Raw genomic sequence first — 24,797 nt, forward strand, 5'->3', positions numbered from 1 at the left:
GCTACAATAAACCCACACTGAAAAAAACTCTGTTCAATTTACAAGAAGAAAAATATGTACATCAGTTGCACATATTAAAGTTATGTTGACCATGAATTATTTGTGTTTAGTTTACTCACTTCTTATTTGTCCAAATAACATAAAATAGATTTAAACTGTTTCCTTCATTAATGTTCATGAAACTAACCAATGTTAAACCAACATGACTTCTTCATGTATAGTATGTTCAGTTACCCTATGCAAATCAACATGACTATTTTATTTATTTAGTTATTTATTCAGTTAACATGTGTTTTTGATATAAAGTATTTGCAGTATTTTGTTACATCAGCTTAAATTGTTAAAGTGCGTCTCACACTGTTAAGATATAAAACTCCTGCATACTTTGTGTGTCCATCCTACGTAAGATTAAACTATTTCTGTACATGAATCCACTAAAATAAATGAATGCAGCCAAACCAACGACCATAATTACTAACATGAAGTTCTCTAAATAAATGAGGCCATGGAGAACAACATTGTTTTCAACTAGAGATGGGCGGATGAAGCCTCATGAAGCTTCTGGTGCTTCTTCCTGATTCTACCACAAAAAAGATTTGAAGCTTCCAGTGACATCTAGTGGCCAGCTGCGTTTATAGCAGCCACCAACTGGATGATATACATTTCCTGATTGTTATTAAGAGAAAGTGGTTTTAATGTAACACATGGTGTAAAAAGACTCAAATTAAACACTGTAGAGATACTTTTATTTTTATGAATGTTTCTGAAGGACTTCCTTATGGCAGTGTGGAAATAAAGTGAATATGTGCATGAGAGAATTGTGCTTGTGGGATGTATGTTTGTGGTTGTGCAACACTTGTTATTTATGAACAAGATCTCCTCAATGGTATAATCCTCCACTATTTCTCTCATAACACTATGAAGCAGAGAGGGAACACTGAGCATTTTGCGTCTCCTTTTAATGAATGAAGGGGCTCCAAAGTTTCCGGTGTTTCTTTGTGACGTATGAAGCTTCAAACGTCATCGGTCATGTGATCACAGAGATGTGACACAAGCCTCGACACAGTGTTTCCAACCAATCTGCTTCAATAGAGTGAAACAGGCTCCAGAGCCTCAGTGTGGAACGTCCCATCTCTACTTTCAGCAACAAGAAAAACTGTATTTTGTTGAAGAATAAAAACTAGTTCTATGAAACTAGAAAATACAATGAAACATCCACTTGTCAGTATCATGTAGGTACGTACACATGTACAAACACGCACAAATAAACACAATTCACTCATTAGAACAAAGTACTGTCTGACCTTAAACCAGCTTCCTAGTGAAACCAAACATGTTCCCTTTACAAGGACAACACTTGTTATCAAAGAGTGTGGAGCAAAAACACTTCTGACCTGCAACATGTACGAACACTTGTTATTAAAAAAAATAAAATGCCAAAAACATAGATGAAAGCGATGCATGTGAGCTGCATTATTTCAGTCCAGTACTAGTGAATGAACAGTCCATATTCCAAGGGGCCAACATGGTCGACTGGGTTCAGAAGTCTTGAAGCGATGCTCCACACAAGGTTCTCCATATTTAAACTAAATATGAGGCAGCAAACAGAAAGGCAGTGAAAGTGAGTTCCATAAGTGCTCAAAGCGTCATCAATGCAATGAAAGATGTTGTGTATTCCAAGGGGCCAACATGGTAAACTGTTAGAACCAAGGAACGCACAACACCATCTCTGAACGCACAACACGTGGAGTAGTCCGGTCTGGAGGCCATGAAAGAGTGGATGAGTGTTTGAGCTGCGGTGGAGGAGAGAGATGGACGGAGACGGGGGATGTTTCTGAGGGGGAGGAAGGCTGTTGTAGTGACCTGTTTGATTCGAGGGTGAGGCCAGTGTCAAGGATGAATCCAAGGTTGTGGGTGTGGGAGGAGGGAATCAGGGGTGAGTTGTCCATGTTTGGACGGACGTGCTGAGCTGACTGGGTGAGGAAATACTGCGTTCATCACAATTAGTGGTTTATTACAGCAACCATGGAGTAACATGAGACAGATTTCACTGCAACACACACACACACAAGTCTGAAGATGCTGAAGGACTCTGAGATGTACTATCACTACTGGACTCAAGATACTCACTCAGAATCACTTCAGTGAAAAATACTTAGATATAAAATATGTGGGCACCATGTATTTTAAATACATCAAAGCAGCAGAGAGTCTTGTTGTCAACATGTTGCGTCCTTTCCTCAGGTCCACTGCAGAGTTAGATGTACTGTAAACTCTGATTCACCTGATGTGGAGGAAGAAACGTTAGAAAAGTCCATTCGGAGCAGAATGTTGGGCAGTGTAACTTCAAATGATCCTCAACAGACTCGTCTATGATCTACCATCATTTATCATCTCTTGTTTACCAGTGCACCAGTTAACAGCATGGATGAAGAACACAACACTTGACTTGGAATAACACACAGACCTCTAATTTAAGGATTCTTTGTGCTTTTACTTTGTAGCAGAGAGAGCTGGACACAGCAGAGTTTGACTAACCTGCTCCAAACATGCTTGGTCCTGTATGAGCACACCTTACTTTGAGAAGAAGATGAACCTTCTAACTTCAGGTGTCAGCCTCCTCTAGAAATGACAGTGCCATTACACAGCCATCGCTTCGTGTTGGTATCGAGTCTGTTTTCTGACGTGTCCATGTGAAATCAGGCAGGTTACTGACTACTTCCCATCGCTAGCTGTCCCAGCCAAGACGTTGTGTGTGAAAAGCTACGTTGAAACCATCTAAAAGGGCTGAATGTGGTAGAAAAATGAAATAAAATTCTGCCTTTGGTGGTGCTTTGTCTGATTGTCTTATTGCAGAAACCACCCACACCTCCTGGTATTTATTTAACTTGATTTGACAATATACTAATATTAAAATTCAAAACTTACAGTACATCCAGTGAAGCTAGATGCTGCCACGTGGGTCCAACTTTAGCAGTTATTTTCCCGCTTAAGTTTTTAAGTTATGTTTACTTAATATACAAATAGTTCAATATAATCAAACAATATTAGTTTAAGTTACTCAAAGGAAGAACATGTTACAAGAACTTGACATAATTACGTTAGTGGAACTTTATTTAAACTTTGAGTAACACATACTTAATCTATTTAATTACTTTGAACGTTCGGGTTCACAGTGTATTTGTAATTAATCAAATACACTCAAAACATGATGTTGATAATGAATCAGTGTAATAGATGACATCATGGCTTCGTAAAAAAAAAAGAACCAGTTTCCTTGTCACCACCTTGTTTACACATCTCACATTTTGCAAAGCAGCAAATATGATCTTGTGTTGAACTCAGAATGAATGAATGAGTCTTTATTCACAGTAGAGGAGGACAGACTTACTTTGAAAACACTCCCTGGTTAATCAACTAAAATAGTCTTTAGTTCAGGATAGTGCGCATCACCTTTTTGAGCTTCTCCCTCAACTCAGAGTCACCGATGTGGTCAAGTGTGACGTTGCAGAATGTCCCCTGACACAATGTAGACAACTACACACAGGGACAGAAATGCAGGAGGTTCACCCCCCTTGCACGATTATTGTGGACACCATCCTTCCTGTACATGGATAAACTCTATGTTGCAGGTGGAGGATGTGGAGTCTGGGTGTGCATCCATTAGGTGAGCCTGGAAGATAAAACTAATTAATAGTTCATCCTGTACTGTGTAAACTAGCACTTCAGCCCACAGACACATTACACACCCTTCAACCTGAATTCACCAGGTTAACGTTAAAATATAAATATTCTTTTAAAAAAAAAAACAATCATGATGAACCATACACGAGTTTTTAATTCATTCCCTTTGAATCCAGTTGGTTTCTATTCACCTATAATAATTCAACTTTGAAAGTTGGTGACTATTAAAAGACAAATGAGTCACCTGCAGCATGGGTGTTTGGGAGTTTTAACGCGTGTCCATTTCTCCACTGATCAAAGAACGTCCAAACAAACTTGTCTTTAAAGTGAGTCGCCTCCATTTGTTGAAGGTGTTGAGTGTGACAGATGACAGAGAACATGATGACCTTATTGACGAGGATGATATCTGGTGAACTGGTGGTGGAATAAACCACGAATCAAACATAACATGTGTCCATCATCCATGTGTCTTCTCCCTCAATCAACGCACACCTGTGGCATTTAACTCCACCCCCCTCACCTGTGACCTCTGACCACTTATTTCCTGTGCAGGTAGAAATGTTATCGCCATCTAGGGGCCACCACTACAAATACCATTCAACTAAATAGTGAAAACATAAATACTTATATCACTTATTAACATAAAATAAACACTGAACGTGAGATTAAATGGCTCCTACATTTGGGTTCACAACAAAATCTTATTACCTGTAAAATTATTACCTGGATTATTCCGAACATTGGTCCAAAATGTTGCAACATTGTTGTATGCAAATATAATATTACCACAATTTAAAAGGACTAGAAAATGTAACGTTAAACTTTGAACACTACAAGGCCTGTGTCAGACTCTTCTGCTGGATTGTCTCATCAAGAGCTTCATCTTCCTCCATGTAAACAGGGCTCAGAGAACACAGACAGACAGAGATGGCAGAAAGTTGAACAGAAAACACAAGGCTGTCAACTTAAGGGACTATTTGATTCGAAAACAAAAAGAAAGAAAATGCAATAAAAAAGAACCAAATGCAAAATGCTGAGATCCTGGAATAAAGACAGGAGACGGTCATTTGTTCATGTGTGACAAACAGCAGCTTTATTCATCATGTGAAGCTTCAGTTTGTTCTCCCATTAAATCAGTAAAGTCTGATCAATGACTTTTGTTCAGTGATTTCATGCACAGATTCACTTCATCCACACAATCAGTTAGTTGGACTCAGAATATCAGCTATGTACAATCAGATAATGACTGATGTCCTGATTGATGATGATCATGATCACTACAGTTGACATGAGCTCGTCTCTTCATCCATTTCAACAACAACAACAACAACAACATGTGGTCTCCAAACCACTCAGTGGAAATGTAATTGTAGATTTCTTTCTTTCCAAAGTCAGAACTAAATCTCTGTGATAAAGGAAGGTCTGCTGGTTTCTCTGTTGAGGCCCATGCAGCGGAAGAGGAACAACAACATACAAACACATCAACACAAATGTTGATGAGACGTTCAGAGCACAGACAAGTTCAGATTCTCATGTGGACAAATGTCAGTTTATGTGAATCAAAGTCATGGTGAGCAGTGAGAGCCTCCGTGGCTAAACAGACACAGGAAGGAGCGCCACCCAAACAAAGTCCAACATCAAGCAAACAACAAACCAGGAGACCACAAAGTACCGCCCACAAAGTGTGACTGACAGCTGATCTCTGAGCAGTGAAGACATGACACAACAATGAGCTCTCAGCTACAACCATGGAGACCAAACCACCTGGAGACTAGAAGACACATTTTAACCAACTGTCCCTGAAGAGACTTCTGTCTATTTCACTTTAATCAACTCAGCAGTGGATCCAACATCATAAAATAACCAGAGTCCAGCATAGAGAGGCTGAGTGAATGTGGTCTGGACTCTGTGGAGGAGAGTCATGGTTTCAGAGACGCTGTAGAAAGACAGAAGACCTGCTCTGTGATCCAGGTACACTCCTACTCTGGAGGAACCAGGACCTGAGACGGGAGTTTGGACTTTGTTGTGGATAAATGTGTAACTGTTTGTGTCACAACATAATGACCAAGATTTGTCATTGAATCCAAACAAACATTCATCTGACCTCCCTGCTCTGCTGATATTCTTGTATGCGACTGCTACATCAACTTCTCTTCCTCTCCACTCCACCTCCCAGTAACAACGTCCAGTCAGACTCTCTCTACTCAGGACCTGCCACCAACCAGTGAATCTGTCTGGATGATCAGAATAAGACTGAGGTTGTTTCATTACTGTTACTTTTCTGTTCCCCTTATATAATAACAGCTTTGTGTTTGCTGTGTTTGGATCCAGTGTGATTTCACATGAATATTTCCAGAATTCATCTCTGGTCTTTGGCTCTGGTTGTGGCAGTAAAACATCCGCTTCAGTCACTGTCACTGAGATGTTTGTCCATGTCTCTCTCAGAATGTCCTGTAGTTTCTCTCTGGTCTCTGTCAGAGCTGCTTTCACGCCATCAAAGTTCCTCAGAGGACGAATCTTGATGCTGGATGAGTGTGTAGACTCACTGGGTGGTGGCAGTGAGGGGTAGTTGTGTAGAAACTGGTTGTGATCCTCTGTGTTTAAGAGCTGCTTCAGCTCGGAGCCTTTCCTCTCCAGCTCAGTGGTCTGCTGCTCCAGCTTCTCCTCAACATCTTTGACTCGACTCTCTTCAGCTTCCAGCTGGGATCTGACCAGCTGCTCCACATCAGAGCTTCTTTTCTGGAGGAGACGGATCATCTCAGTGAAGATCTCCCGACTGTCCTCCACTGTTTTATCAGCAGAGTGAGCCATGGCCTTCAGCTCCTGTCTAAGAAGCTTCACGTCTTTGCGTCTCTCCTGGATCGTCTGCTGGATGTTTTCTAGCATCACCTCCACCTCCTTCTGCTTCTCAGTCCTTTCTGCTGCAGCTGAGACTGTGTCGTGGCCTTTATGTTCATCCACAGAGCAGAGATAACAGATACTCTGCTGATCAGTACGACAGAACATCTTCATCACCTCATCATGACGAGAGCAGATGTTCTCCTGGAGCTTCTTGGAGGGCTCCACCAGCTTGTGTTTCTTTAATGGAGCTACATCATAGTGAAGTTGAAGGTGTTTCTCACAGTAAGAGGCCGGACAGTTTAGACAGGACTTGAAGGCTTTCAGCTTCCTCCCAGTGCAGACATCACAGGCCACATCTTCAGGTCCAGCATAGCAGTGATCAGCTGGAGCAGCTTGGAGTCCAGTCTTCTCCAGCTGCTCCACTAACTCTGCTAACATGGTGTTTTTCTCCAGGACAGGCCTCGGTATGAAAGTCTTCCTGCACTGAGGGCAGCTGTAGATTCCCTTCTGGTCTTCTTCATCCCAGTGGCTTTTAATACAGTTCATGCAGTAGCTGTGTCCACAGGAAGTAGTCACAGGATCCTTCAGTGGATCCAGACAGATGGAACAAGAGAAGGTTTCTCTGTCCAGCTGAACTCCTTTCTGCTCCATTTCACCTCTCAGTGTCGACGACTGTGTGAGTTTCTGTTTGCTAGAAGTGAAACTAGTCTGAGCTCTGATCTGAACAACATGTGATTGTACAGTGAATGGAGCCTGTCAGCTCTCACACTTCACCACATGCTGCTTACAACCATCTTCAATGTAGAGATCTAAAGGCGAGGGAACAAGGAGACATGAGGAAATATGAGTGGAGCTGCTACAGGAAGAGGGAGGAGTTATCAGACTCTGACTTGTTCCAGGAAGAGGAGCAGACGACAAAACTAATCACAATAAAATCCACATCATTCATGGTCATAGACGCCACAGACGTGTTACAGTTACACACACATTGCTCTTATTATCCTGACATTTATTAACTAGTGCTGAACAACCAAGAGTCCTGGAAGAGATTTTCCACGTTAACGTTGAACGTTTAAAGGAGCCAATGTTAAAACTCTTGATTTGATCTGATTTCCTGATCTGAATGAATGACCTACCATCAGTCAGGTAAATAATCTACAGTGAATACAAACGGTCAGAGCCTACTTACTTGTTTGTAGCTGCACGGAGGAACTGCTTCACTTCACAGCAGGAAAAGAAAAAATGTTTCAGAGCAGGAAGTAGCTGCAGGTTTGAACCTCGATCAACAGTTGCATCATAAAACTAAACACGTGACAAAGAAGGAGGGACTGTGTTTATTTCCTGGTCGGCAGTAGTGAAGGGAAGTCTTTTATTTTGTTCTAATTCAACAATTATGAATGACTGTGTTGAAATGTCATTTTATCATTCACTGTTTATTTTCATTTATATTGTTTAACATTTTAACCAATGCTTTAAATGAACAACTGAGCCACAGCAAACAAATCAAATCAACTCAGGCCAAAGTCTGAAAATCATGACACTTAAAAAAAACTGAACTGATTTTCTTTGTTTTCTTACTGATATATTTGAATATCTGAGGTTTGAAGCTGTAATCAACCTTTGTTGTACTTAAAAGTATGATACCATTTAAACAAAATAAATAAAAAATTGTAAATGTTTTTAATCTGAAGCTGAACACAGCTACAACTCTTGAAATGACCCACAGTAAATAATAGAAGGACGTGTGTAACTACTGCAATAGAGGAACATTGTAGGGATTGCAGGAATAACATGTGCTGCAGTGGTAAGAAAAACTAAGGAATACATCTAAAGCGCCCAAACCACCAAAGGAACTGGGGAAAAAGTATCTACAGCACTTTATCCCTAACTTACGTTTTGCATAGACACACATCCAGAGTGTTTGTGTCTGAGGAAATGAAAAATCTGTCCATAATATTAAACAGAACAAACTAAATGTGAGGCATCTCTTTAAGCTTCTATGTGACACTTTTTGGTGTACTGCTTCAATTTACAATGCAAGTGATTAAAGAGGTTCACAGCACAAAAAAAAGGCTCCCACCCGCTCAAAAGAAAAGTCCAACAACTGGAATTAACAGGAAATGAAGCTGGAGAGCCTGGATAGCCAGTTCATTCATCAAGTCTGTTCTTCAGGACTTGGGTTTTGTTTGGACAGTGCATTGCCTTCAAGTTCCATGACCACCTTCTGCAGCACTTCAAAGGTATACTTCAGTTCAGCAGGGTAGTTTAAGTTCAAAGAATATATCAGGCCAAACAACATGGCAGCAGCTCGGGGAACACTGTCCAAATCCTGCATCACAATGTGGGACTCGAGGACAATGCCAACGTCCTCTGGTTTTTCATTGGCATCTCTGTGTTTGCAGACATATATACCCATAGTGGTATCCTCAATGGATTCCTGGAGGAGGGATTCATCTGCTGCCTGTACAATGCACAAAAAGAATCAAAGTGTGATCACACTACATGCAACGTCCATATAGGGAATACTGCACATCTGTATTGAGTCATTTATTAGGATCACTACCATATTATCTTACATGTTAGCTGACTGTAAAGTAATGACAATGGGTAGATGTTTTAAAGCTGATACAAAATATGAAAGATAACATCTCAACATACTAAACCTAAGTAACACTTACCTTATTAACTTAACTTATTGTTGAAAAAATGACAAAAAATTATAATCAAAGCCATTTTAGAAGGTGTAGTTTGTGGTGCCTTTAAATTATTTTGTGTTATCCTGAGAGACTGATTAGAAACACACAATAGTTTCAACAAAAAACGATCATTAAAACCATAATGAATACGGTGTATTTTACGTTTATCACCATTACAGACATGCTGTTTAAAAACAACACACGCAATAATATATTTTTAGTCACAGACTGTGACGGACCCATACGAGTTCATTAATGGGAAAACACTGAAAGCCTAGCAACAACGACAGCTGACAGTATTATTGGTGTTGCCTTCCTTATAAAAAATAAAATAAATAAAATCACAAGCCATCTCTGCTCTGATACAAGTCAGTGATCCTAAAATATCTTGTTTCTCATCTATAACACACATTCTACATCTCGGAGGCGACGTCCCAAAATCGGAAAGAAGAGTGAGAGTCGGGTAGCATGTTGCTGCGAGAGATGCAGCTCCATGGAAAGAACAAACATGTCCTACCAAAAAAAAAAAAAAAAAAGAAGAAGAAGAAGAAATACTCAAAATTGAGTGTGTTTCGTTTAACTAAGTTGTCGGCTTCCCAAATCAAAGACATACATTTATGAAAAGTATGGTCCGTGAAAAGTCACAGAAAAGTTTTTTCATGACAATTTTAAAAGAGAATACAACCTCGGCCTATGATGTATGAATTTCCCCAAACAAACTCTGCCGTGCACACATTAAGTTACCAGACATATAAACTAATGCAAAGATATTCAGGGACGGCAGGCATGGCTGCTAGCATTAGCAACCAGCGGTGAATGAATGAAAACGTTAGCATGAAGACTGACTTGGATTTACTCAACATTACCGGCAAATAAAAAGCCAAACCTTTTCAAACCTTGGTTAGAAACACTTTGCTTCTAACACCGGCTCATATTTGACAAGTTTTTTATTACCTTTATGTGTCCTGAGCAGCCCAAATCCATATATCGTAGCGAGGGAGAAAATGGTGGAGATTGAAGGTCTTCAGCAGCCGTTTTCTGTCCAGGAGCCGCCCCGAGGCTTTTCAACTCCCGCCTGATAAAACATAACTTTTTCCTTTCTTCTTCAAATGATGGAGACATGTAGGTTTTAAATTCCTCGATATTGAGATGCTTTTTTTAAGATTGAATCATGTTTTGGAGGGAAATACAAATCAATTATGTAGCATATACAAAATGCATACTTGTAAATTGAACAACCCTCCTTCTTTCATTTATTCAAATGTATATATTTGAATATCTGAGGATTGAAGCTGAACCGAGGCATCTGGTCAGCGGTGTTGAGACGAGCCTTGAGCTTCCATGTCAACGGTGCGGCTGCAGAGATCCGGGCTTCCCTCCTTCCTCGTGGTCATTGGGGCCCTTTGTCCTCTGGATGAGAGAGGATGTTGAAGGCCATCACCAGAGAGCCTCTATTTAAAACCTCGGCTCCTGCCGTGACGTTACGCCATCGTGACGTCGTTTCCATAGCAACTAACACTCGTTAATTTGATGACATTAGACTCGACAACACATAAAAAGACTTACATCTTGACTTGAACTTTAACACCAATGACTGTGACTTCACTCGGACTTGAATCCACATGTTGAAAAAGTGCATTAATCAATTTATTTCACATCAGTGAACAACTCAAACCCCCGTCTCTCATTCTCTCTGTTCGTGTCTCGCCTGTGTGTGAGCTACGATTTCAGCAAAGAAACAAACAAAAAAAAACTGGTCAACATAAAACCAATTGCAATACTCAATTGTTACTCTCAGCTTCACCTATAATAAACACCTGTAATATATTTTACATCTTTGGTCGCTTTATTAATAATGAAAACATATTCACGCATGTTATTCAGTTTCATCAGCTTATTTGTGCATTTACGTTCTTACAAATCTTGTACTGATTTGTAATTGATGACTTAAACCAAAATGCCATTTTGTTGTTTTTTAAATAACCAACACCACAGCAGATTCAATTATTGAGGTCCAGATACCTGGCTGCCAGAGAAAGCAACATTCCCTGTACATTTAAAAAATATCATAGATATTTTAAGCTTAGATTAAGATATAAAATAATATAGTCCACGAAATATAATACAATAACTTAAACAATGTTATTGTATATACTCGGTCATTGAATCAGTAAACCAGTTGAGTCTCTGTAATGATGATTAAAATCCAGCAGGTGTCAGTATTGAGCAACACAGTGACACAGCACCGATACAGTATCAAACACAGTTTGAGTAACGTGCCGCAACGCTTCACGAGGCCTCATCTACCCATCACTATACCTGTAACGGTGAAATCATCTCAGGGACATTTTATATTCCGGTAGGCTGCTGAAAGGTTTTCAACTTTATATTTCGCTCCACGACACATATCTTCTGAAACTGCAAGTTTCTTTTTTATTTTAGATTTATTTCAGATCAAGCTTTTATCTAGAAAATACCAGACCATGTTTGAGGCTAAGCCAAAGGAGAACAGTTTGTGTCTGATCTGGAAAAAGGTGCAAATTAACGTTAGAGGATGGACTAAAACAAAGTGTAAAGCCTGTGTGGGATTCTACAACAAATATCTGTTGTCCTGCTGCTTTCTCACTTTCTGCTCTTTATCCTGCGTTTAAATAGACAGGACGTCTGCAGAGTTCCTGCTGTTCAGGATCAGCCTCCTTCTACATGTAAGTATTTAAATGCATGAGAAAGAGATATAACAGGACACGCATGACTTCCACACTTTATTTCTATTTAAATTGATGAGTGCAGCTTGTACACACACGGATGAAACAACTACAGTAACTACAACACATGAGGTTCAGTAAGTGCCGTACATCCGTTAAAGCAACTTAGTGGAAATCCATGAAAACGCTGCACGAATGAATGGATGAATGAATGAATGAAAGCTTTATTTCAAACATGTAATGCCAAAAAAACACAACAAAGAAAATAAAACTTGAACATTTTTTACTGAACATGTTTGAAAATGAGCAGGAAGAAATGTTGAGCTAATTTGATCCTACACCTTCTCCATTTAACATTTACTTCCTGCGTTTCCTGTGCTCACAAATGAGTCAAACGAGTTGTGTGTGTTACAAATAGTCGTCATCACTGTCCCGGTGTGAGGGGACCTCTTCAGGGGTGTGGAGGGTGTCCTCATTGGAGCCCAGGCTACTGATGTCCACATGGATCTGGCTGGGGGAGCAGACATCAGGTACAATGTGGTCATTAGGTATTAGGATTCATTTAGATTAATTTAACTTTATTAGTGCACTCTGCTCATATACGCTCGGTATCATCTGGTTGTTAACAGACCCAAGTCATGAGAGTTTCAGGTGGACACTCAGAGATGCTCCTGATAAATGTCCACCACCCCACCAGTCTTTTAAAACTTAACAAGCTACTTGTATTTAAGTCTTCAGGAAAACTCTAACAAGTCCAGTTGTCCTTGTTTTAGCTTTGTTTTAAAATGTTCACCGTGCTCCACAGGAACAGGTGGAGTCTTCAGTCCGGTTACAATGAACTTAACATCTACCAAGGTTTACAACACAGAGACACAGCGTTAACAACCTCCATCAACTACATCTATACTGCTGAAGGGACACACACAACAACACACAGATCACAACATGGGTCAGTCTTTCTCTGTAGGAAATGCAGAGATGATTAAATTAGAGGAACCCAGAATGTCCACAGTGACCCTCCAGGGTTAAAAAGAGTCATGTAGAAACTGACCCTGTCACTCCCTGTGGGTTCATCAGTTCTTCACGCGACAGCTGATACACGAGAGCCAGGCCCATGCAGTCTCCCAGGACGATGACCACAGTATTGCAGCGGTCACTTAAAGGCCACAAAACACACGAGGATCATAGACACAGACATTACACAATGTTCCTCAGTTAGAAAATCTCATCTGAATCATGTCAGCTGACGTTGGCATCATCAGATGCTCCACACTCAATCTAAACTGCATGAATGTGTCTGAGACTAAGACTCAGTCTAACACATTTTATTTTGTTTGTGTGTTCACACATAAATAGACATTTAGTCGTTACTGAAGTCATTTCTTAAAGGCGCCCTGCTGAGTTTCATAGATTTTTAAAAGAACAGAAGCTATATTTACATTCAGTGTTTCTCACACAGGCTTAATAAAAGATGGACGTAGCCACCGACTCTGAACTGGAGCCAATGTGTAAGTAGCAAAGTATAAAACCACTGAGGGTCATTGGGTTAGAATCCCATTCACAAACCTTCAACAAACTTCTCACGTCAAACACTGAGTCAGCGTTTTCCCTGCAGTCCTTATGATGCCATTGGTCACATTCACTTCCTTTTCACAGTTGTTACATAATGAAGGAGATGTTGAGCCTCAAAGACAAGAACGTTTGAGGGAGAGTCTGGTTTCCCTGACATGTGAGGTCCCATGTGACTGACAAGCCGCTGGGTGGAGGCATCAGCGCTAACCACCGAGCCACAAGATCACCACACTGAAATCGATGAACTGGTTCCTCAGAGGGTTTCGGGAGCCTGTCAGAAACCTGTGAAGGAAACTTTGGTGAGACCTCAGTCAAACATTTCACACACTCAGTCATATAATCATCGGTCCACATCAGAGCCACTTTGTGTGGGGTCAAAGGTGGACTTGCTCCTGTGGACATAGGCCGACCCATTAATACCTCATGGGACCTTAGTCCTGTTGTGGTATTTGAAGTACTACTACCCTCATGCCAGGAGGAATATAAGATGAGAATGTAGGTGGGAGGTCAACCACTGGCTACCACCATCTGTAGCGGCCGTCGGTCTGTCCAGCTGACCTTGTAGACCCTGTTTTGTCTATGGAAGGAACACAAACAAGACTAGGTCAAAGAGACCTGTTTAACATGATATAATAATGAAGTTTTTCCTTCACATTATAGCAGGAAATTAGAACCAGTGGAGAAAGGCCGTCCTAGCTGCACCACTATTTTCCTTCCACTTAACCTTCTATGAATACGCTTGGATACAGCTTGGATACAGCACTACTGGCATCTTTAGCAATGACTGTTTGTGGCTTTATCTCCTTGTGGAGGGTGTCAGTGACCTCTGCCTTCTGGACATCTGTCCAGTCATTAGTCTTCCCTGTGATTGTGTGGCCTACTGACCCAGACTGAGAGAACATTTAAAGGCTCAGGAAACCTTTCCAGGTGTTTTGAATATTGCACTTTTGCATGATATTCTAATTTTTTGAGACGTACCTGTGTGTGTTCTCCAGTGCAGGGCTGTTTAATGGAGGCCAGTACAGCCAGACAGTGACATATTTACAGAAGACATCTCCTGTGATCACAACGACCACAGTACAGCTGATCTGTGATCTGTGACACAAACACAGTTGAACTGTGTCCTTGTTCTCTCATCACATTAATTTCTTCCCTCTCTGTTTGTGTTTGTGTCTGACAGGTTCTATGGAAACTTGTTTCTGGACCAGGACTTGTCTGCCCTCACAGATGCTGACATGTCCATTCAGCTGGCTCCTGATTGGCCGATGGGATACTTCTGTGAACTGATGGGGTTAAAGGTCAGCGAGTCATGTCAAGTCTGCATCCTGAGATGTATCATCATGGATCTTCACTGAAGTGATGTCATGTGTTTTGATTTCATGTGTGTTAACACGTTTAGCTCATTTAGCTTCTTTCCTCTGGACTGGTTGTCGTCCTCTCAGGTATTACACACCGTATTATATTGTCATCTTTAAAATTCATGAACGCCAGAGGAAGCCAGGTTAGAAATGTTAATACACTTAGTTTTGTATTTAGTGTGTTGCAGACGTTTGATAGTCCTTCATCCAAGTCTTCGTCCTGGTCATCATTTTCCTGTCTGTCTTCCTGCTGATTAGGTGAGCAGTTCATTTTCACTGGTTCATCAATAATGCATCTCAAACTCAGTTGTTTAGTGATTTCTTAGGATCCTTCTGTTTGTTCATTCTGCTTCTCTGCAGAAGAAAGAGATCCTGGAAACAAACCTCAGGGTCCAGACAAAGATCAAACAACAAAGCAGAGGTAAGGACAAAGAGTTCCACTTTAGTCTGAAAACAAATGAGAGAAACTTGTTGGAAACTTGTGTTCCTGCCCCCCACTCTTTTTTCATCCTGATTGGTTTTCATTTGATGAACCTAGAGCCATGTGTTCACATCAGTCACTTATTCTCTGTCATAAATGAGAGAGGGACATTAACAGGATAAATCAACAAGTTTTTTGTTTATAAAGGTTGGGTGGCTGAGGCAGATGTCCATCTTTAGTCGTTCAACTTTTATACTATACTGTTATCTTGTGTGTTGCAGTTATTGTCCATTTTCTAACTAGTTAAAGTTCTCTTACTTATGAAATATTTGCCCTTTAGTCAAGTGTGGGTCCAGAAAACGACAACGCTGCAGGATGAAGGATGGAGCAGAGCAGCAGGATGAAGTTTGCTACGCCACCGTAAGTGTCTCTAAGAACCAAGAAGATCCTCTCTACTCCAACATCACGCTAGCTCAACACAACAAACAGAAGAAGAAGACAGAGAAGGAGGGAGATGATGTAGTGTACACAGCTATCCAGTTAACTGCTTCAGGGTGAGTCTTTTACCTTTTTATTAAATTCCCTCAAAGTCTGCACTACATGTATGATGTGTAACTTGACTGGTGGATGGAGGTAACCATGTTAAATCTGTTCTCATTAAACTGCCTTATTGTTGTGGTTTTATTGCTGTAAGTATTTTAAACGTATGTTTACCCATTTCAGAATAAGAGGTGAAGCTGAAGAGGATGTGTCTGTGCTGTACAGCACAGTGAACAACAAACACAGAGAATGAACACAACACAAACCTGTGTCTCCATCTGAAGTTTCCATGAAGTTTGTCCAGTTTGTCTTAAAATGGACAATGTGCTACTATACTGTCTACAATCATTTCTGTTCAACTACTGTACCTACACATAACAGGGTTATTTAGCTCTTTTATAGCAAAGGTAGCATATGAAATAACATTTTAAGCTTCAGAAATGAAACATTTCTATTAAATTTGCCCGTATGCACTGCTGTAATTTACTGTCCTGTGTGGGGAAGCCATGCAGGAGCTTCTTGTTGGACTGTGTCCAGATGGGAGGTGTCTATAAATGGAGAGGAGTGTGTTTACTGGAGGACCACACGCTGTGTCTACGGTGACAAGTGCTGCTTTAAACACATCCTGGACCAGAAAGGTCATGACAGGAAACCATGACAGCCATAACTATCTCCCTGACAGAACCTCACTGCCTTCTGAGCAGGAGACGAATGTGCAACTGATGCATGGACATTAAAAAAAGATTTATGAAAGAAAAGAGAAAGAGAAGAAGAAAGGCAGTGATCAAAGAGGACGACTGAGGACAAGACAATGATCCGACTATGAACACTGACACTTGAATGTGTGGGATTCATATGTGGTTAGTGTGTGAGAACCAAACTCAAGGTTTATAACACGTTGAGGAACATCATCCAGAGTGAAGCCTGAGGTACAATAAACCCACACTGAAAAAACCTCTGTTCAATTTACAAGAAGAAAAATATGTACATCAGTTGCACATATTAAAGTTATGTTGACCATGAATTATTTGTGTTTAGTTTACTCACTTCTTATTTGTCCAAATAACATAAAATAGATTTAAACTGTTTCCTTCATTAATGTTCATGAAACTTATCAATGTTAAACCAACATGACTTCTTCATGTATAGTATGTTCAGTTACCCTATGCAAATCAACATGACTATTTTATTTATTTAGTTATTTATGAAGTTAACATGTGTTTTTGATATAAAGTATTTGCAGTATTTTGTTACATCAGCTTAAATTGTTAAAGTGCGTCTCACACGTTAAGATATAAAACTCCTGCATACTTTGTGTGTCCATCCTACATAAGATTAAACTATTTCTGTACATGAATCCACTAAAATAAATGAATGCAGCCAAACCAACGACCACAATTACTAACATGAAGTTCTCTAAATAAATGAGGCCATGGAGAACAACATTGTTTTCAACTAGAGATGGGTGGATGAAGCCTCATGAAGCTTCTGGGGCTTCTTCCTGATTCTACCCAAAATAGATTGAAGCTTCCAGTGACATCTAGTGGCCAGCTGCGTTTATAGCAGCCACCAACTTCCAAACCATCCACACATCAGTCAAGTCGCTCTTAAGCAGCTGTGTCAACAGTTTGAAATGTGACTTGTTACTAGAAACTTGATTTAAATGTGATTTATTTTTGCTGTGAAGTGAGATGACAAGTTTTTCAACATCAGTGTTTTGGAGACAAGACTGGAAGTTTCACTGGAAACAACTTTCAATGGTGATGATAATAAGGACATCTCTGGATTTGGATGATATACATTTCCTGGTTGTTATTAAGAGAAAGTGGTTTTAATGTAACACATGGTGTAAAAAGATTCAAATTAAACACTGTAGAGATACTTTTATTTCTATGAATGTTTCTGAAGGACTTCCTTATGGCAGTGTGGAAATAAAGTGAATATGTGCATGAGAGAATTGTGCTTGTGGGATGTATGTTTGTCGTTGTGCAACACTTGTTATTTATGAACAAGATCTCCTCAATGGTATAATCCTCCACTATTTCTCTCATAACACTATGAAGCAGAGAGGAACACTGAGCATTTTGCGTCTCCTTTTAATGAATGAAGGGGCTCCAAAGTTTCCGGTGTTTCTTTGTGACGTACGAAGCTTCAAACGTCATCGGTCACGTGATCACAGAGATGTGACACAAGCCTCGACACAGCGTTTCCAACCAATCTGCTTCAATAGAGTGAAACAGGCTCCAGAGCCTCAGTGTGGAACGTCCCATCTCTACTTTCAGCAACAAGAAAAACTGTATTTTGTTGAAGAATAAAAACTAGTTCTATAAAACTAGAAAATACAATGAAAAATCCACTTGTCAGTGTCATGTAGGTACGTACACATGTACAAAAACGCACAAATAAACACAGTTCAGTCATTAGAACAAAGTACTGTCTGACCTTAAACCAGCTTCCTAGTGAAACCAAACATGTTCCCTTTACAAGGACAACACTTGTTATCAAAGAGTGTGGAGCAAAAACACTTCTGACCTGCAACATGTACGAACACTTGTTATTAAAAAAAAAAATAAAATGCCAAAAACATAGATGAAGGCGATGCATGTGAGCTGCATTATTTCAGTCCAGTACTAGTGAATGAACAGTCCATATTCCAAGGGGCCAACATGGTCGACTGGGTTCAGAAGTCTTGAAGCGATGCTCCACACAAGGCTCTCCATATTTAAACTAAATATGAGGCAGCAAACAGAAAGGCAGTGAAAGTGAGTTCCACAAGTGCTCAAAGCGTCATCAATGCAATGAAAGATGTTGTGTATTCCAAGGGGCCAACATGGTAAACTGTTAGAACCAAGGAACGCACAACACCATCTCTGAACGCACAACACGTGGAGTAGTCCGGTCTGGAGGCCATGAAAGAGTGGATGAGTGTTTGAGCTGCGGTGGAGGAGAGAGATGGACGGAGACGGGGGATGTTTCTGAGGGGGAGGAAGGCTGTTGTAGTGACCTGTTTGATTGGAGGGTGAGGCCAGTGTCAAGGATGAATCCAAGGTTGTGGGTGTGGGAGGAGGAATCAGGGGTGAGTTTGTCCATGTTTGGACGGACGTGCTGAGCTGACTGGGTGAGGAAATACTGCGTTCATCACAATAAGTGGTTTATTAGAGCAACCATGGAGTAACATGAGACAGATTTCACTGCAACACACACAAGTCTGAAGATGCTGAAGGACTCTGAGATGTACTATCACTACTGGACTCAAGATACTCGCTCAGAATCACTGCAGTGAAAAATACTTAGATATAAAATATGTGGGCACCATGTATTTTAAATACATCAAAGCAGCAGAGAGTCTTGTTGTCAACATGTTGCGTCCTTTCCTCAGGTCCACTGCAGAGTTAGATGTACTGTAAACTCTGATTCACCTGATGTGGAGGAAGAAACGTTAGAAAAGTCCATTCGGAGCAGAATGTTGGGCCGTGTAACTTCAAATGATCCTCAACAGACTCGTCTATGATCTACCATCATTTATCATCTCTTGTTTACCAGTGCACCAGTTTAACAGCATGAATGAAGAACACAACACTTGACTTGGAATAAACACACAGACCTCTAATTTAAGGATTCTTGGTGCTTTTTACTTTGTAGCAGAGAGAGCTGGACACAGCAGAGTTTGACTAACCTGCTCCAAACATGCTTGGTCCTGTATGAGCACACCTTACTTTGAGAAGAAGATGAACCTTCTAACTTCAGGTGTCAGCCTCCTCTAGAAATGACAGTGCCATTACACAGCCATCGCTTCGTGTTGGTATCGAGTCTGTTTTCTGACGTGTCCATGTGAAATCAGGCAGGTTACTGACTACATCCCATCGCTAGCTGTCCCAGCCAAGACGTTGTGTGTGAAAAGCTACGTTGAAACCATCTAAAAGGGCTGAATGTGGTAGAAAAATGAAATAAAATTCTGCCTTTGGTGGTGCTTTGTCTGATTGTCTTATTGCAGAAACCACCCACACCTCCTGGTATTTATTTAACTTGATTTTAAGAGATCTGAGCACACGAACAGCAACACGAATGCTAACAGATGAAATAATGAACATACAAATCAGTTGAATGCTAACATGATTGCTAACAGACGAATGCTAATACGGATGCTAACAGACGAATGCTAATACGGATGCTAACAGATGAATTCCAATACGGATGCTAACATGGATCCATGCTAATACAGATGCTAACACAAATCAATGCTAATACGGACGCTAATACACGAATGCTATCATATGAAGGCTAACAGTGCAATGCTGAAAGATGAATACTAACACAGACTGTTCACAGACGAAGGCTAACAGGTGGATGCTAACACGGAAGTATGTTAATATGGATGCTAACACGGACACTAATACACGAATGCTAACACAGATGCTTATTCACGAATGCTATCAGATTAAAGCTAACAGTCGATTGCTAACATCATCCATGTGTCTTCTCCCTCAATCAATGCACACCTGTGGCATTTAACTCCACCCCCCCTCACCTGTGACCTCTGACCTCTTATTTCCTGTGCAGGTAGAAATGTTATCGCCATCTAGGGGCCACCACTACAAATACCATTCAACTAAATAGTGAAAACATAAATACTTATATCACTTATTAACGTAAAATAAACATTGAATGTGAGATTAAATGGCTCCTACATTTGGGTTCACAACAAAATCTTATTACCTGTAAAATTATTACCTGGTTTATTCTGAAAATGTTGCAACATTGTTGTATGCAAATATAATATTACCACAATTTAAAAGGACTTAGAAAATGTAACGTTAAAGTTTGAACACTACAAGGCCTGTGTCAGACTCTTCTGCTGGATTGTCTCATCAAGAGCTTCATCTTCCTCCATGTAAACAGGGCTCAGAGAACACAGACAGACAGAGATGGCAGAAAGTTGAACGGAAAACACAAGGCTGTCAACTTAAGGGACTATTTGATTCGAAAAGAAAAAGAAAAACAAATATGCAACAAAAAAGAACAAAATGCAAAATGCTGAGATCCTGGAATAAAGACAGGAGACGGTCATTTGTTCATGTGTGACAAACAGCAGCTTTATTCATCATGTGAAGCTTCAGTTTGTTCTCCCATTAAATCAGTAAAGTCTGATCAATGACTCTTGTTCAGTGATTTCATGCACAGATTCACTTCATCCACACAATCAGTTAGTTGGACTCAGAATATCAGCTATGTACAATCAGATAATGACTGATGTCCTGATTGATGATGATCATGATCACTACAGTTGACATGAGCTCGTCTCTTCATCCATTTCAACAACAACAACAACAACAACAACATGTGGTCTCCAAACCGCTCAGTGGAAATGTAATTGTAGATTTCTTTCTTTCCAAAGTCAGAACTAAATCTCTGTGATAAAGGAAGGTCTGCTGGTTTCTCTGTTGAGGCCCATGCAGCGGAAGAGGAACAACAACATACAAACACATCAACACAAATGTTGATGAGACGTTCAGAGCACAGACAAGTTCAGATTCTCATGTGGACAAATGTCAGTTTATGTGAATCAAAGTCATGGTGAGCAGTGAGAGCCTCCGTGGCTAAACAGACACAGGAAGGAGCGCCACCCAAACAAAGTCCAACATCAAGCAAACAACAAACCAGGAGACCACAAAGTACCGCCCACAAAGTGTGACTGACAGCTGATCTCTGAGCAGTGAAGACATGACACAACAATGAGCTCTCAGCTACAACCATGGAGACCAAACCACCTGGAGACTAGAAGACACATTTTAACCAACTATCCCTGAAGAGACTTCTGTCTATTTCACTTTCATCAACTCAGCAGTGGATCCAACATTAAATGACCAGAATCCAAGTCCAGCATAGAGAGGCTGAGTGAATGTGGTCTGGACTCTGTGGAGGAGAGTCATGGTTTCAGAGACGCTGTAGAAAGACAGAAGACCTGCTCTGTGATCCAGGTACACTCCTACTCTGGAGGAACCAGGACCTGAGACGGGAGTTTGGACGTTGTTGTGGAAAAATGTGTAACCGTTTGTTAAACAACGTAATGACCAAGATTTGTCATTGTATCCAAATGAAGATGCTCTGCTGATATTCTTGTATGCGACTGCTACATTAACTCCTCCTCCTCTCCTCTCCACCTCCCAGTAACAACGTCCAGTCAGACTCTCTCTACTCAGGACCTGCCACCAATAATCAGTGAATCTGTCTGGATGATGAGAATAAGACCGAGGTTGATCCATTAATGTTACTTTTCTGTTCCCCTCAGACAATAACAGATATGTGTTTGTTGTGTTTGGATCCAGTGTGATTTCACATGAATATTTCCAGAATTCATCTCTGGTCTTTGGCTCTGGTTGTGGCAGTAAAACATCCACTTCAGTCACTGTCACTGAGATGTTTGTCCATGTCTCTCTCAGAATGTCCTGTAGTTTCTCTCTGGTCTCTGTCACAGCTGCTTTCACGCCATCAAAGTTCCTCAGAGGACGAATCTTGATGCTGGATGAGTGTGTAGACTCACTGGGTGGTGGCAGTGAGGGGTAGTTGTGTAGAAACTGGTTGTGATCCTCTGTGTTTTAAGAGCTGCTTCAGCTCGGAGCCTTTCCTCTCCAGCTCAGTGATCTGCTGCTCCAGCTTCTCCTCAACATCTTTGACTCGACTCTCTTCAGTTTCCTGCTGGGATCTGACCAGCTGCTCCACATCAGAGCTTCTTTTCTGGAGGAGACGGATCATCTCAGTGAAGATCTCCCGACTGTCCTCCACTGTTTTATCAGCAGAGTGAGCCATGGCCTTCAGCTCCTGTCTAAGCAGCTCCACGTCTTTGCGTCTCTCCTGGATCGTGTGCTCGATGTTTTCTAGCATCACCTCCACCTCCTTCTGCTTCTCAGTCCTTTCTGCTGCAGCTGAGACTGTGTCGTGGCCTTTATGTTCATCCACAGAGCAGAGATAACAGATACTCTGCTGATCAGTACGACAGAACATCTTCATCACCTCATCATGACGAGAGCAGATGTTCTCCTGGAGCTTCTTGGAGGGCTCCACCAGCTTGTGTTTCTTGAATGGAGCTGCATCATAGTGAAGTTGGAGGTGTTTCTCACAGTAAGAGGCCAGACAGTTTATACAGGACTTGAAGGCTTTCAGCTTCCTCCCAGTGCAGAAGTCACAGGCCACATCTTCAGGTCCAGCATAGCAGTGATCAGCTGGAGCAGCTTGGAGTCCAGTCTTCTTCAGCTGCTCCACTAACTCTGCTAACATGGTGTTTTTCTCCAGGACAGGCCTCGGTATGAAAGTCTTCCTGCACTGAGGGCAGCTGTAGATTCCCTTCTGGTCTTCATCATCCCAGTGGCTTTTAATACAGTTCATGCAGTAGCTGTGTCCACAGGGAATAGACACAGGATCCTTCAGTAGATCCAGACAGATGGAACAAGAGAAGGTTTCTCTGTCCAGCTGAACTCCTTTCTGCTCCATTTCACCTCTCAGTGTCGACGACTGTGTGAGTTTCTGTTTGCTAGAAGTGAAACTAGTCTGAGCTCTGATCTGAACAACATGTGATTGTACAGTGAATGGAGCCTGTCAGCTCTCACACTTCACCACATGCTGCTTACACCCATCTTCAATGTAGAGATCTAAAGGGGAGGGAACAAGGAGACATGAGGAAATATGAGTGGAGCTGCTCCAGGAAGAGGGAGGAGTTATCAGACTCTGACTTGTTCCAGGAAGAGGAGCAGACGACAAAACTAATCACAATAAAATCCACATCATTCATGGTCATAGACGCCACAGACGTGTTACAGTTACACACACATTGCTCTTATTATCCTGACATTTATTAACTAGTGCTGAACAACCAAGAGTCCTGGAAGAGATTTTCCACGTTAACGTTGAACGTTTAAAGGAGCCAATGTTAAAACTCTTGATTTGATCTGATTTCCTGATCTGAATGAATGACCTACCATCAGTCAGGTAAATAATCTACAGTGAATACAAACGGTCAGAGCCTACTTACTTGTTTGTAGCTGCACAGAGGAACTGCTTCACTTCACAGCAGGAAAAGAAAAAATGTTTCAGAGTAGGAAGTAGCTGCAGATTTGAACCTGGATCAACAGTTGCATCATAAAACTAAACACGTGACAAAGAAGGAGGGACTGTGTTTATTTCCTGGTCGGCAGTAGTGAAGGGAAGTCTTTTATTTTGTTCTAATTCAACAATTATGAATGACTTGTGTGTTGAAATGTAATTTCATCTTCCACTGTTTATTTTATTTCTATTGTTTAACATTTTAATCAAAGCTTTAAATGAACAACTGAGCCACAGCAAACAAATCAAATCAACTCAGACCAAAGTCTGAACATCATGACACTTTAGATAAAAGTCTTTAGTGCAGGTTGGAGTTAATACCAGATGCCTCAGCTTGGACGTCCAGTTTTCACTCAGTTCTTCTCCTTTTTGCCAACGCCTTCACATTTAAATCCAGCTCCCCCATCTCTCTTGGGCTTCATGCTTACCTGGCCTGGACCACACCAGATATGAAACACTTTGGGGTCTTTCTCAGGCCCAGGCTCACAAAATACACAAAAATAAAAAATAAACAAACAAAATAAATGTGTTTTCTAATAATGCAGTTGTGGTTTCGTAAACCATTGAATTGAACTGTACATCATCCATTATTCTTTTCTCTTTTTTTGCTCAACATCCTTTTTGATTGTTTGGGGGTAAATAAAGGGTATTTTTAGAATCCACCTATATGAGGCTGTAACTATGGAACTAAAACCATAGGTTGCATTTCATTTTCTTCTAAAGACAGTTTATCTTGTTTTGGTGGTCGAATAATAAAGTAATGTAACCAATCTGGATCATTAAACCAGTTTTATGACCTGTTATCATAGTATAAAGCAGCCGTTGCTAAACTTTGAACCTGAACCCAACCTACCTTCATAACTCTAAATCTGCGAACCATAAA

General features: G+C 40.8%; 2 protein-coding genes, 2 long non-coding RNA genes and 1 pseudogene across 5 annotated transcripts in view; 2 read left to right on the top strand and 3 right to left on the bottom strand.

Annotated features, from left to right (window-relative positions):
- LOC125003611 (B-cell receptor CD22-like) overlaps nt 1-24,797 on the top strand; it is a 66,756-nt gene that overhangs the window by 36,628 nt on the left and 5,331 nt on the right.
- On the bottom strand, nt 5,207-7,813 carry LOC125001886 (E3 ubiquitin/ISG15 ligase TRIM25-like). Of its 2 annotated transcripts, XM_047577270.1 has the most exons (3): nt 7,715-7,813; nt 6,260-7,334; nt 5,814-6,036 (listed from the first exon to the last, which is right to left on the bottom strand). In XM_047577270.1, exons 2-3 carry the CDS (start codon nt 7,174-7,176, stop codon nt 5,958-5,960), a joined length of 996 nt encoding a protein of 331 aa, XP_047433226.1. In that variant the 5' UTR covers nt 7,177-7,334; nt 7,715-7,813; the 3' UTR covers nt 5,814-5,957. The 2 variants fall into 2 exon arrangements, with proteins under 2 accessions (XP_047433225.1, XP_047433226.1); XM_047577269.1 differs by having other exon boundaries at nt 5,207-7,334; nt 7,715-7,797.
- LOC125002824 lies at nt 12,142-13,598 on the bottom strand. Its single transcript, XR_007111836.1, has 3 exons — nt 13,493-13,598; nt 12,978-13,082; nt 12,142-12,437 (listed from the first exon to the last, which is right to left on the bottom strand). It is a non-coding gene; the product is annotated as an uncharacterized LOC125002824 (long non-coding RNA).
- Nucleotides 14,831-15,651, top strand: LOC125002747. Its single transcript, XR_007111822.1, has 3 exons — nt 14,831-15,114; nt 15,217-15,277; nt 15,618-15,651. It is a non-coding gene; the product is annotated as an uncharacterized LOC125002747 (long non-coding RNA).
- Nucleotides 21,349-23,907, bottom strand: LOC125001971 (annotated as a pseudogene).

Source organism: Mugil cephalus, chromosome 2 (genome assembly GCF_022458985.1).
Source record: "Mugil cephalus isolate CIBA_MC_2020 chromosome 2, CIBA_Mcephalus_1.1, whole genome shotgun sequence".
NCBI lineage: Eukaryota > Metazoa > Chordata > Actinopteri > Mugiliformes > Mugilidae > Mugil > Mugil cephalus.

Bases quoted from the DNA above. Each gene is read 5' to 3' on its own strand.
- LOC125001886 (XM_047577269.1), bottom strand. From the start codon at position 7,176: ATGGAGCAGAAAGGAGTTCAGCTGGACAGAGAAACCTTCTCTTGTTCC.